At 41.3% G+C, this 13,617-nt stretch overlaps 1 protein-coding gene across 1 annotated transcript in view; it reads right to left on the reverse strand.

Moving 5' to 3' along the window:
- The window catches only part of Csmd1 (CUB and Sushi multiple domains 1), a 1,525,237-nt gene that overhangs the window by 13,314 nt on the left and 1,498,306 nt on the right, over positions 1 to 13,617 (reverse strand). The window contains exons 60-66 of the mRNA XM_028766288.1: positions 13,300 to 13,473; positions 12,424 to 12,597; positions 10,716 to 10,789; positions 7,807 to 7,918; positions 5,910 to 6,089; positions 4,623 to 4,667; positions 1,582 to 1,743 (exon numbers count right to left, since the gene is read on the reverse strand). Coding sequence (XP_028622121.1) covers positions 1,582 to 1,743; positions 4,623 to 4,667; positions 5,910 to 6,089; positions 7,807 to 7,918; positions 10,716 to 10,789; positions 12,424 to 12,597; positions 13,300 to 13,473 — 921 coding nt within the window. The remainder of the gene's footprint in view (positions 1 to 1,581; positions 1,744 to 4,622; positions 4,668 to 5,909; positions 6,090 to 7,806; positions 7,919 to 10,715; positions 10,790 to 12,423; positions 12,598 to 13,299; positions 13,474 to 13,617) is intronic.

Raw genomic sequence — 13,617 nt, forward strand, 5'->3', positions numbered from 1 at the left:
CTCTCTCTCTCTCTCTCTCTGTCTCTCTAGGTGTGTGTGTGTGTGTGTGTGTGTGTGTGCGCACGCGCATGCGCGTACAGGAGAGCTCACTTGTCCACACATAAATGTAGACTAGAAGTTAATGTTAGATATCTTCCTCTATTATTCTTCAACTTGATGCTAAGACAGAGTCCATCATTGAAACTGAAACCCACCAATTTGTCTGGTCTAAATGCTAGAAAGCCCCTGGTATCCTCCTACCTGTGACTTCTGGTACTAGGGTTAAGACATATGCTACCACCCAGATTTTTTTTTTTTTAATGAGTGCTGGGAAACTGAAGTCAGGTCCTTATACTGGGCAGTAAAAGCTTCACCCATTGAGCCAGTTCCCTTGGCCCATACTGGAGAACATCATTGAAGAAAAAAATTTACCAAATTCCCAATTCTATGAGGAGTAAGACTAAGGAATTTAAATATTTGAAAGTTCCATACAGGTTGGGTATAGTGGTGGACTCACAACAGAAGGGAGGCAGAGGCCTGTTCTGCAGCGTCAGAGATAGAGAGAGACCTTGTCTTAGAAAAAAACAACCAACCAACCAACCAACCAACCAACCATCCAACCAACCAACCAACCAACCAAACAAACAAACCAAAACTTCCTTAGTTTCTTTTATTGATGATGTATTTTTAGAAACTCAATATAAATAATTTGCTCACTAAGATTGCTTGGACATTTCTACTCATAGCATTGAGTTACTTAAAACAAGTTTCAGCTTTAGAAGTTGACCAGAGACAAAATATGTCTTTATAAAAAGCGAGTAGCAAAAATTATTCTGGAATATAGGCATGGTGGCTCATATCCATAGTCCTAGCACAAGGCAGACTGGGTGAGAAGTTCCCTGCAAGATTGAGACTAACCTGGTCTACATTATGATTTCTGAGTTATCCATGGCATCACACCAGAGTCTCTCCTACATAACCATTACCAGATGTACATATGATGACACTATCCTTATTGGCTACTGATCTAAGCTGAGGTTAGCTGGTTTAGCACAAAGCTTGACTCAGCCCTTTGCTTACAAGGGCCCTTGTGAAGGTCATTTGATTCTTCATCAGACTGATTATGTGACTGAGTCTCTCTTTACTTATCTTTCTTGCTCTTTCCTTTTATCTTGAAAGGGTATATGATAAATCTTTTACATTACAACATCCAAGTAAAAATAAAAATGATGCTACTGCCGGCAGGTGCTTGAAGTAGGTCTGACACTTAAACCAGAACCTGCTGTGTAATTCAGGCCTTATATCAACCTTTGGGTGACTCATAAGGGAGATGCCATTCAAGAAACAAGGCACCCAAACAACTTAATCTAGAGCCATGGAGTTCTAGATATAAATGGGGGATTCTTAATCTAATATGTCATGCACGTAATTTTGAGGGGAGAAAAAAAGAGGGGATTCTCATTTCTATATCAGCTCAATAATCCCTAGAAAGAAAAATGAACAGGAACAAACCATGGTCACTAAGAAATCCAATAACATTCAATGTAGGTAAATTCAGCACCACCTTAGTAAGAAAACATACTGTGAGGTCCTCTCACCTACCTGTCAGCTCCAGCTGCACCTGGGAGGCTGTGGTGAAGGTCGCATTGACCTTGCTGCTGGTTGCATTGAACCAGTCCACAGTGAGAGTTGCAGGCTGTCTCTTTCCTAAATATTCATAATATCCTTTCCACACCGAGTTGATGAAAAATACATCAGAAGGAACTGTTAGTGGAAATAGGGAGAGATCAGCATTAAGACAGGCACAGACATGCAATCTAGACAATTTTTTTTAAATGCAAGAAGGCCCAAGACTGCCCAGGGAGAAAGCACAGCTAAGGACCGTGTAAAGCCCAGGGTGACCTTGAGTTCTGTGCTCTGAGTGTGTGCAATACACCAAAAGAACAGGGAGACCAGGTGGGGAGACTCACTCTGCTCTTTGGGACGTTATTAAGAAGCATGGGTATGCTGGGTTTGACGGGCATGCCAGGTACAGACGGTTCGGTGAATTGGTTCTCTCAGAGGTGCATTAGTTTTAGCCAGTAAGAGATGCTCTCACCTGACCCCTGACTATTTCTGCTAAATCACTTTCCTGCAGATTTACTCTGACAGCCATGGAAAACCTGGGGGAAATGACACTAACAGTCTGTCAGGAGCCCCACTCCTGACAAATTGACACTTTCCAGTATTTGATGGCTCCTGCCTTGAGAAGAGGCATATAACCATAGCTTCTACTCTATGCTAATTTCTATGGGAAAAAAATAGTGTAATATTCATTTGAAAGGCAGCATGACAATCTCTGGCACCTTTATATGTGTTGCTTAAATATAGACACAAAAGGGACAGGGAGTTAGGGAGTCTTTCTTAATAGAAAATTCCTCTGCCATGGGAATACACATACAGGTAATTGGGATATTTCTTTAGGTTTCAATGTTTATTACACATATTAAATTTGGTTTTTACACCTCCCTGGAAACAGTCATGTATAAATTCCTGTTCTCCTGATGATATTAATATAAAACTGAAGAGTGTAACACCTTGTAAATTCCCAACCATGTTAGCACCAAGTCTCTCAGTGCTTTCTCTCTCACAACATGTCTCTATTATTTAATTAAACAAAGTCAACTGTAAGAAGCATGAATCTCAACAATGTTACAGTTGTTGGGGAGAAATACTTATTTCTCTGTAAATAAATAACCTTTAGCAAATCTAGTGATGTAACAAATGATGATGACGTCACTGGCATACAAACGTCTATGTGACAGATGGTGGTGATGTTACAGGCACACAGACACCTATGTGATGGATGATGGTGAAGTCACAGACATACAGATGCCTACTGTGGATGACAGTGATGTCACAAGCTCACAATGCCTACATCCATGCTTCCCCTTTCGCTCTCACTGAACATCTTCCCATCTCACTAGACCAGCCAAGTCCACAGAAACAAGACTAGCAAATTAGTCATCATGGAAGAATCCAATCTGGTAGCTGCCCATGGCCTGGGTACACCCAACTGACTGATAAAGATAAGAATGGAATAAAATTAAATTAGTAAAAATCTGATGTGTATCAGCAAAAGTATTTAAGATATTTATAAATAATCAATATTAAATATTTCTGTTTATAAATGGCCTTAACAAAACCCCTCATTTTAACTAAAAGTCACAAAGTACCTTCCTTTACATTACTTAAATTGTCTCTAAAGTAACCATTTTACCCCTTAGAATCTGTATGCTTAACAGAAAACGTTGTTGTATATGGTCCAACTATTGCCCCAAGCCACCACTGTAGGTGCATTACTTTGACAGGACAGCCTGGCTGTGTAGAACTAAGAACTGAGGGTTTGGATCATATCTCAATTTCTGAGTTGAGCTATGATCTTTAATCTTGAAAGAGATGCCTTCATCTGGGCTCCTTCTCATCCAACTTTCCCACTGCTGGTCATGTGTAAGAGTAAGTCAAGGAGCAGGTTGCTAAGCTGTGGTATATTATACCCTGGCCAATAACCTGGTTTAATTAGCACTCCCCTTTAGAGGGAAGGATAAAAAGGCCATTGATGTTAATGCTTGTGCCCAAAAAGGTGCTTTCAGCATCTATAACACAAAGTTCGCAAATAGAAATCAGGGTAAAAGTCCACAATGACAAAACCATATTATGTTTAGTTCCTCAGAGGTAAATGTTGCCTTGCACAGTGTTGGTTTTGTCATTGATTTGTAAGTTATACTTAAGATAACTCAAAAGATCAAAGCATATTTTTATTTCTCCTGTGTAGAGTAGGGAGAGTCCCCTACTCCCACTGGTAGGTATTTTCATCATCTGAGAATTAAAGGAGTAGATAGCATTTTTGAACTGTCAGCCTTGCACACAACTTTCCAGGTAGATTAAGAAAAAGAATTTTCTATCCAAGAAACTAGGGCTAAACCTGAATAAGCAAAACAATAGTCAAGTCATTTTGTATATTTTCAAAGTTTTACTATTTCTGGTTAAAAGTGAAGACAAACATGACTTAAAACAAAACTTGGGGATATATTTTGTTCATTCAAAGCACATTTAAATTTCTAACACAGATCCAGTATGCAGATGGTTTCCAATTGTGATACCTTCCCTTGGGAACAGCATGGCACCAATTGGATTCTACACATGAGTCATTTAGCAAAGGACCATATAGCATGGCAGGGTATAACTTTCATTTTATCTGGAAGATAGAGGATAACTGAATTATGGAGATTCTGGAAAAAATAGGGCTCCACATTTGAACTGCTCAAATAACAACCTTTAAGCTGTCAAATGCCTTGTGTGTGCTAACTCCCTCGAGGAGGGGGATGGCAACCCTATTTATAAGGCTCTCCATCATACCACATGTGGGATCAAAATGCCCAATGTGTCCTCTAATGCAGCCCTGTGATCACAGGAAAGGCTTCTGTTTCTGTGGTGACGACCTAGTAATAAGCTATTAGGGTGATGGGTAGAGATGTGTGCAGGTGTGGTGCTTTAAGGTGGACCAACGGATTCAGAAATTTAAGTTCTAAAGATCATCTCACTGTGCAGGACTGAGAACAAATGAGTTTGATTGAGAGCTAGAACTCTTCTGGTATACAAACCTGGAGTTTTAGTAACTGTTTCATTAACTTCTCTCACTCCTTTACCTACAAGTAAAAAGACAAATTATCATTTGCAAAAACATTTATTTTTTTTGGAATCAGGTTGAAAAAAAAATGTCAAACTGAAGCTATTCTCCTTTCTCTGGATTCTTAAAAATGTACAAAATGTAAGTATTGTATGCATAAACACTTCAGACCCAGGTGTACCCAGCACAATATCTTTGTGTTTGTGGAAATGCTGAGCTCAGTGGTTAGCCCCGTGTTCGTGCTTCTAGCATGGAGGTTCGCACTAAAGGTGCTACAACAGAGAGCCTTGCAAATGAGGGTGGCCAAGGGTGACTTCTTGAGAGCTTTTGAGTGGACATTGCTCCACCAGCAGGAAATATCCCAAGCTAGGAAAATGTCACAATCCCTCATTACCCAACCCCACCAAATCTGCGGATTTATAAGTTAATATTGAAGAATGTCAACACTCTTTCCCCATACATTGTTGAATCTGGTCAAAGTTAAATTTCTAAGTCCTCAGTTTCTATAACATTTATTAAACTGCAAGCTATTTTCTAAATGTTTCTTCTCTTCTAAAAATGGTAAGGAATGAGACTGTAACTTAGAACTATGAAACAATGCACTCCAGGGAATTCAAGCTGAAGTTGGGGTACCTCGATACTCTGACATGTCTGCACCCATTGCCCAGGGATTGTCATACAAGGTATGTTGGGTCAGATGCTGGGGGCTTTTCTCATTAGCTCCCTCCCAGACTCAGTCCTTCCCTTATAAACACGTGTAATTGTAAAAAGGCACTGTTTCCATGCTAATTGTATCTGCAGTTTTCAACAGTAGAACCAGTATCAATAATAGAAATATAGGAGTTTCACCACTCAACTGATTGTGGTCTTAAAAACAACACAGGATGTTTTTCATATGCCCATACTACTGATGACATTGACTGACTCTTCTCGTTTTAAAGACATGTGTTTTCTGATATGATGGTGTATTTTGTTCTTTTAATTCAATGTTTTTCTTCATCCAAACACCTTTGCTCTTTAGCTTCCAATTCAATTAATAACAAAGTCTACACATCTGGTCAATCTTGGTCCTTGTGTTAGACACTTATGTGCACACATCCAAGCACACAGAGCCCAGACACTGTGAAACACTGACAACAGGTCACTGTTGCTCCATAACAACGTCTCTTGAGGGTCTGCTGACCTGCACACTAGCCTGACCACAGGGGCAGCTCTTCCTTGCTCTTTAGCAGTGCACGTCACACCTGGACCAGGGACTTACTTTTACAAACAGGTGACTTTCCTGTCCATTTCATATCTGCTTTACATGTCCTGTGTTCAGATCCACCAGCAAGGAAAAATCCGGGATGGCAGGTGTAGACTAAAGTGTAGCCAAAAGCTGGAAGATCAATGGCTCTCACATCTGCATGCGCTGGGGTCTCTGGCTGTCGGCAGGCATGGGCTGAAAAGGCATTTATAGTTCATTAAAAAGAAATGGGGCTCTCTGTTTTCTGAAAACTACTGCATTACATATGTCCACAGGAACTAACAGAGGAAGCATCTACAAAGGGATATGAAGTTAGGGATTACATGTGTGAGAAGTATGTGCATATACATACATACATGTATATACATATATGCACATATGTAACATATATACATATATCTGTATACATGCATATACATATATGTGCATAATTATGTACATTAATTTAGAGGACAGATTCTAGCTCTGATTTAAAAACAGAATAGTAAGAGGCATAGCACAAGAGAGATAAAATATTATATCTTAGTGTGGGGCTGGAGAGACGGCTAGGTGTTTCAGGGCGCTAGCCACTTTGCTAGAGGACTTTAGTTGCTCCCAGCACTCATGTCTGATGGCTTACAACTTCCTAGTAACCCAGCTCCAGGGATCTGGGAACTTCTTCTAGCCTCTCTGCACACCCACACACATGAAACACATACTAATATCGACGGGCACAAATAAAAATAAAAAGAAATTTTTAAAAATCCTCAGAAACCAATAACACAAATGAGCTAACATACGTGGACCAGTGCATATTCAGATATATGCTTGTTGGGTGGCATCGTATATATTTACTGTACAACTAAATGAATGTTAAAATTTGATGTGTCTTAGAAGCTTATTTAAAAAATTGTAAGTTCTCATTTCTTTTTAAAAATATAATTTGGGAAAAATGAAGTTGGCATACTCATGTGCTACCAAGAGTGTTCTTGTTTTACAAAACTAATACATGTCTTCAGTTAAAGACTAGGATAACAGTTATTAAACAAGCCAGCAACTTTACAGCTGTGAATTTAGTTGTTTTACGCATTGTCAATAGTTCATATTTTAGCAAATTTCCAGCCTTTATTCCTGCATTATAGCAAGGTTCATAGCACACCTTAGTGTGTTGGTACATGCCTGTGCATACATATGGACACAGCTTGTCCACATGACTGAGTCGTGAGGTTGTTATGTCAGCTTTGAAATAAGTGCACACATGATTATTCTCACAAAAAGAAATCACAATAAATTCTCCCTTACTTGTCGTTGCAATAACTTTTCATGGCATTCAGATAATACTTTCATGCTCGCCATAGCAAGGCACGGGGTTGCCTAACGCAAGTGATGGGTGACATGAATCATTTGGTTCCAGTTCCTTACAGTTCTTTCTCATGATTGAATCACAAAGTAATATTCACTCCCTCTGTCACTGTTGAACAGTGTAGTCTATGGCTACACTACCATGCTGAGTTCATACACTGTCTCCTGCTCGTTTCTTCCTTCACTAAATGTGGTGTAAACACATGGAGGATTGGCCACATGATCAGGGGTCTTCTGCCAAACAGTGCTGAGTTTGACGTCATTCCTTGTCATGGGTGTCTGGCATTTGTCTCACATCCCCTGGTCACCTAGTTTCCTGTCACCTGCTGCCGTACTCCCCACAGTTTCTGATACATCAGATATTGGGGTTGAAGATCATCATTATGACCAAGCTCTTAGCCTTGTTGGTTTGACTCAGCTAGGAACCTTAGGAACATTTTGAGAGATGCACAACTTTGAAGTTTGAGAATGAAAAAAATAAACAACCCCACTTCTCTTCACAACTGCCCTGGAAGGTGAGTTCTTTGCAGACACTTGGCAATGTGTCTGCGGAGGATGAACCGGGACTTACGTATGCACTCTGTCTGGATCCCACTCCATGTAAGGTTTGCAAGGCAGGTCCGTGTAGTGGAGCCTTGGATGTGGTAACCTTTTCTACATCTGAAGAACACAGTGCTTCCAACCTGAAGAGAAAAATAACAGAGCTTCAGAGGAAGGACAGCACCCCAGAACCAAAGGAGGTGGGGCAGTGACCTTTGTTCCTGAGCCTATGTGGGGATTAGTACACCACTTCTAGATGCATGGCACAGCATCATACTTGGAAGAGACTATATGCTATATACTAGGGGCCAAAGAAAAGGAAGCAGACGCAGGATCTAACAATCAATATGGTTGCTTTTTTTGGGGGGGGATAGAGAGAATATGTTTTAGCATGGTGACAAATGCCTGTAACCCAGGAGGCTGAGACAGGAGGATTATACTTACTGAGCTTGGGCTGTAGGTTGCAACCTTGTCTCAAACAGCAAATGGAAACACATGTGGACTTTCTTTCCATAATTTCACAAGTCTCCCTCTTTCATTTATGCCTATTAGTTTATTTTTCTTCCCTTTGTTCGTTTTATTTGAAACCACAGGCAGCACCACAGGGACCTGCTTTTGTTAAGACTCTGGAGGCTGGCTCCCTGCTGTATGTTTCTGGAACTCATCAAAACTCAATGTGTCAAAATCTGTGAACCATGTCAGTTACCTGAGCATCTTTCCCATCTGTCTTCCTCTTCTTCTGGAGACTTTGCTTGTGCCTTAGCTCTCTGTTTCTCTTACTGTCCTTCCACACAGGAGTCTTGTCCTAGGGCCTTGCCCTGAGCCAAAGCCACTGGCCACTCAGTGCTAGAGCTCCCGCCATATTCTTTCTCCTGTTTCTACCCTAAGCAGGGGAAATTTCTAGAAAGCCAGATTTTCTTAGCCAATGATGTATGGTCATGCTCTGCATATACCTAAGATGTACAATTCCCACACTTTGAACATAAACATAGTCATGATAGAGAAACAGCTGCCAGGAGAAAGATATTTGCTGTGGGACAGCTCTGCTGGGGCTGGCTGCATACACAGCATTCCTTCTGTACCAAGCAAGAGTCCAAGGATTTAAATATCCATCTTCCTGAAGCTCTGAGATTTTTAAACTGTTCTTTGTCTTCTTATGAATATTAGTTGGCACAATTCCTTATCCCTGTCCCCACTGGAGGATTTTGGAAAACCTATAATTAAAACCATGAAAATCCAGCTCGCATGTCGAACGAGAGATAGGTTGGGGGGGGGGTGGGCTCTCAGCATGTGATAAAGTATGAGTGGGAATATACAATCCAAGAAAAATGAATGCACCTGAAGTTCTTTTCAAGAACTGGTACCAACTGGAGAGAAATAACACCCTGTTCCCTTCCTAGCAGAAAGGGATTCTACCAGACATGATCTCTCAGACTTCCTGGTGACATACTGATGGAATTCATCAATAGGAGGAGAAAGAGAGGCCTGCCATTTCCTGGCAGAAGAAATCACAGACGTCTGTTCAGGACAGCAGCTTCAGCCCGATGTGTCAGTCCATGAGACCTGACTGTGCACCTTACCTGGACTGTGACTATATAAGACAGGGCTGACTAGACAATTGCAGCGACTCTTTCCACTTAGGCAGTTCTCATAGTGCGAATGGAACATCCCAGAACTTAAAGGGGTCCTTCTTGGAGGTGGTATTTCAGCACACAGATCAAGAAAAACAAACATCTCCTTCTAATGAAAGACAAAGGAACCTCTAGGGGAGGCAACTTCTCCCAGGCATATTCTTAGCTATAAAAGGCCATGTTTGTATCTTTTAAAAGATAGTAAGGCACATTGTTGGGAGTTGTCCATTATTACTTGTCTTTAAGGTTATTTCTCTATTTTATTGGTTTCTTGTGGGGATCGAAAGCATGTGGTTAATTCTACCTTCTCTGTGACTGTAGGTTGTGCCCAGGTAAGCTAAGAAATGCTGAAATCAGTGGTGACCAATAGTAATCAGGTTTTCATTTTCAAGGTGAGCCACTGAGAATAATATCCATTTACATCACAGAGTAACAGTAATCTGGAAGTGAATATTTACCACCAGAAGGCATTTATCTGAAGTCTGAGGCCATACCCGGGTCATAATACAAAATGTGCTAAAAGTCATTCCATCTACTGTATGAATGATTCTGTGGGACACCAAAGAGAAAGGACAAAACAGGGAGGAAAGCTGGATCCAATAGGCAAAGATGGACACACTCCAGTGCTCCTGAGAGAGGGAAAGAAGTGGCGGAAGGAAAAGACTTTCATTCTAAATTGGTGATGTCATTAACTTGAAAACAGCAAACCCATCTAACATGAGGTGTCAGAGTGATGTCACGGAGGCCAGATGTCATTCGAGGGAAGCACACTTAGGATGGCTGATGCTTGCCATAGCAAATTCATCATCTTCCATTTGAATCGTTTCTGCATTAACCGTGGTAATAACGTACATCATAAATAAGACAGAAGGACATTCCAAAGTGAAACGCTTGTGCCAACAATCAAGGTTCTTTACACGATCATACAGAGACTGGATACCATGGCGAAGCTTGGCGTGGGGGCTAGGACACATTTCTTTTGGCTTTGCTTTTCTTTCTGAAAATGTATGTCATTTTCTAGCTCTATCTAGCCCTCAAATGGAGTATTTTTATGTGTCGGTATGATACTTGTCCTTTTTGTCACTAAACCAAAGGTACTGAGTAATCTGAGCTTCCCAGTGAAAATTAATATAGCCACTGGCACAAGGTTAACAGATACGTTCACAGACTTGTGTGTAGAAGTCCTGGAAAAGAAGGATTTCCTGTGCAAAAACTGTGTTTTGAATAAGCTAAGGAATATAGCAGTGTACACAGATGATTGTTATCAGCTAGGTCATAAGAATCTAGGACCGAAAAGGAAATGAAGTACCTCATAACCTTTAGAGCTATTCTGAATTCCAAAGTGGGGAGTGCCAGGGTCTGGGCAGGCGGTGTGTGCCGGATCTGCAATTGACAATAAAAAATAAATTGTAACACCTTTACTGAAAGATCTTGCAAATGTAGACAACATTTTCAAGATGCATGTATTTTATATGAATTGTTAAAGTAAGTGTCCTGCCTTTATCTCCTTGGGTATCGTTGATTTTTTAAGTTTTTAAGTAGATTTGCATGTTCACATCTAATCTGCATATTTGTACTTATTTGAGAGTTGGCCTTTCTTCCCTACTCCCTGGTGTAAGTCCCTCTGAGGACAGACACTTGATCCTGAATATTTAAGTCTGTCTAATCGTTTCCTACTCTGATCTTTTGGGTTGTACAGCTTTACTTCATCCCCATCACAGTTGGTCGTCCATATTAGTCCTTGTGAATTTTTGGATACATTTTTCTTAAGTTTTAAAAGTGAGAAACATATTATTCTAGTGGAAACTTCTGACAATTCATCAGCAGTGTTTTTCAAATACACAGCATACAGAGAAGTGGCTACATTGTTGCTCATCCTAGTTGATTATTCAGAATCACATAGATACTGTTTTTTTTTTTTTAAAAATTTCCCCCTAGATCTACTGAGAAGTCTGGGGAAGGAAGACATTATTAATAGGAAGCTATCTGCCATGCAGCACTTAAAGCCAAATGGCACAAAATATTCCCAGACTTAGAATAAAAATGTTGCATGGGAATTATTTCTAATGCTGTCTTTAGTTTTAGGTAAAAACAACTTGATTTCCTAGAAAATTTCCCAGATTCAAGCTATTAATTACTTTACTGTAAAGTTGCACAAGAATCTCAGTGAAAGTGGGTGGTCAGTATTAACTCACAATAAGAATTGCCTCCTTGCTAATGGGGATGGTTGCTAGGAGATGATAATAATTGTATCATTCAGAACACTCTTTCCCAAGTGACAGAGCTGTGAGCTAAGACGGTTCGAGATGCTCAGGTGGGAAAGAGTCCATCAGTACACCAGCAGGCTTCTGCCTCAGATTGAAGGAGGCTGAACTTCATTTAGCTGTACTGATAGATAATGGTCACTTTGACTAGGTCCTTGCATAAGACTGCAGGGTAAAGCCCTGAGGCCACCTTCCAGTTTGAAAACCTACCAAAACCTACCAATCGCTGATCCCTCAAACCCACCAATCCCTGACCCTTAAGTCCCACCAATCCCAGAGCCTGAAATTCTACTAAACCCTGAGCCCCCAAACACACTAGTCCCTCAGCCCAAAACCCACCTCCTGAGCCCAAAATCCCTTTGCTTGGCTTGAAACCTTATCAATCTCTAACCTGGAAGTTTCCGAACTGAAAAACTCCTCCCCACAAAAGACTTACATAAGCCCAGCTCCTTCTGAGTTCAAGGTTGCTTCTTGCTGGAGCAGAGGCAGCTACCCCTCTAAATCTTTTGTGTGAGCTTTGTTGTGTGGTATTCCTTGACTTCTGACTGCCAGCACACCTTGCCTTTCAGAGTTCTAACACTTCCATAGGAGAGACCTTCCCTCCCAGAGCTGTGACACTTCCACTGGGGAAGCCTATCCCCTCAGAGTGTATCACTTCAGGACACCATCTATGACAGTTACAAATGAACCTCTGCAGTAACATCTCCTCATTCCGTATCCTCCCCTGCACCCTCAGGGGTGTCAGCACATTACCTATACAAGTGGGCTGGATGCCACTCCACATCCCATCAGCCTGACAGGTTCTCCTGGAAGATCCCACTAACACAAAAGGGGGTTTGCATTGGATGAAGACCTCAGACTTAAAGGTGAAGCTTTTCCCACTGAGCCGTCCCTCTGCCGGAGTCCCAGGATCACCACAGAACACAGCTGGGGAAATAAACAGGCCTTATCAGGATGCAGCAAGTCTAGACCAGGCTAGCCTATTAAATCTGTTTCCATCCTATGGATTCGTCAGATTATACACATTCCTAAGGAAAAGGTACTATGATAGATAGCTAACATTATGTTTATGGCTGACTTTATGTTTTAAAGTTTAAAACCTCTCTGTTTAAGAGAACTATAAAGCCTCATAGAAGCAGGGGGAGGAGAAACCGGGAAAGGGGATAACGTTTGAAATGTAAATAAATAAAATATCCAATAAAAAAAAAGAGAGAACTATAAAGGAAAATTAGATCTCAAACTATTAAAGAATATTAAGGGTTATTTTTTTTATTGCCCTGTTCTGCTTCTGTTAATAAGCTTTGCCACATCTGACCTTCTGCTCAAAAAACCAAATTGTAACTTTGTATTCTCTGCTTTTATAAACCCCTGACTGAGGTGGCTGGGCTAGCCTATGTAGGGTGGCTCCAGGATCTGAACAAATATCTCTTCTTTGTTAACTTTTATAAATGGTCAGACTGGCGAATCTCTGAACCACCCCAGACCCATAACAGCCCCTGCCTTTGGTCACACAAGCAAGCTCAGGTCTCAGAGTTTACACAGTTTGATCACAGTCACACATCACTATGGCGCTGGCAGTGCCTCCTTGAGTGTCCAGGATCACAGGACAGGTGCCAGCCTAGGACTTACGCAAGCACTGAGGGACTTCTCCTTTCCACACTCCACGCCCTTCACAGGACAGGATGGCTGAGTTCGAGAGCTGGTAGCCATCCACACAGCTGTAGCTTATGCTGGCACCCCATCGGAAGTCTGACCCCTCCACTTTTCCATTGGCTACTGGGGGAGGCTGGTTGCACAGGACAGCTGTTGGCAAGAGAAAACAGGTCACACACACACCAATGACCCTGGCAGCAGGGCTGTGTATGTCATTTCTAACCCCAACCCCCACCAATATACTGATTACTATGGCTCTTATCACAGCTCTGGCCACAGCTGGTGCCCTAGCAC

This window comes from Grammomys surdaster, unplaced genomic scaffold (assembly GCF_004785775.1).
Source record: "Grammomys surdaster isolate TR1022 unplaced genomic scaffold, NIH_TR_1.0 167, whole genome shotgun sequence".
NCBI classification, from domain to species: Eukaryota; Metazoa; Chordata; class Mammalia; order Rodentia; family Muridae; genus Grammomys; species Grammomys surdaster.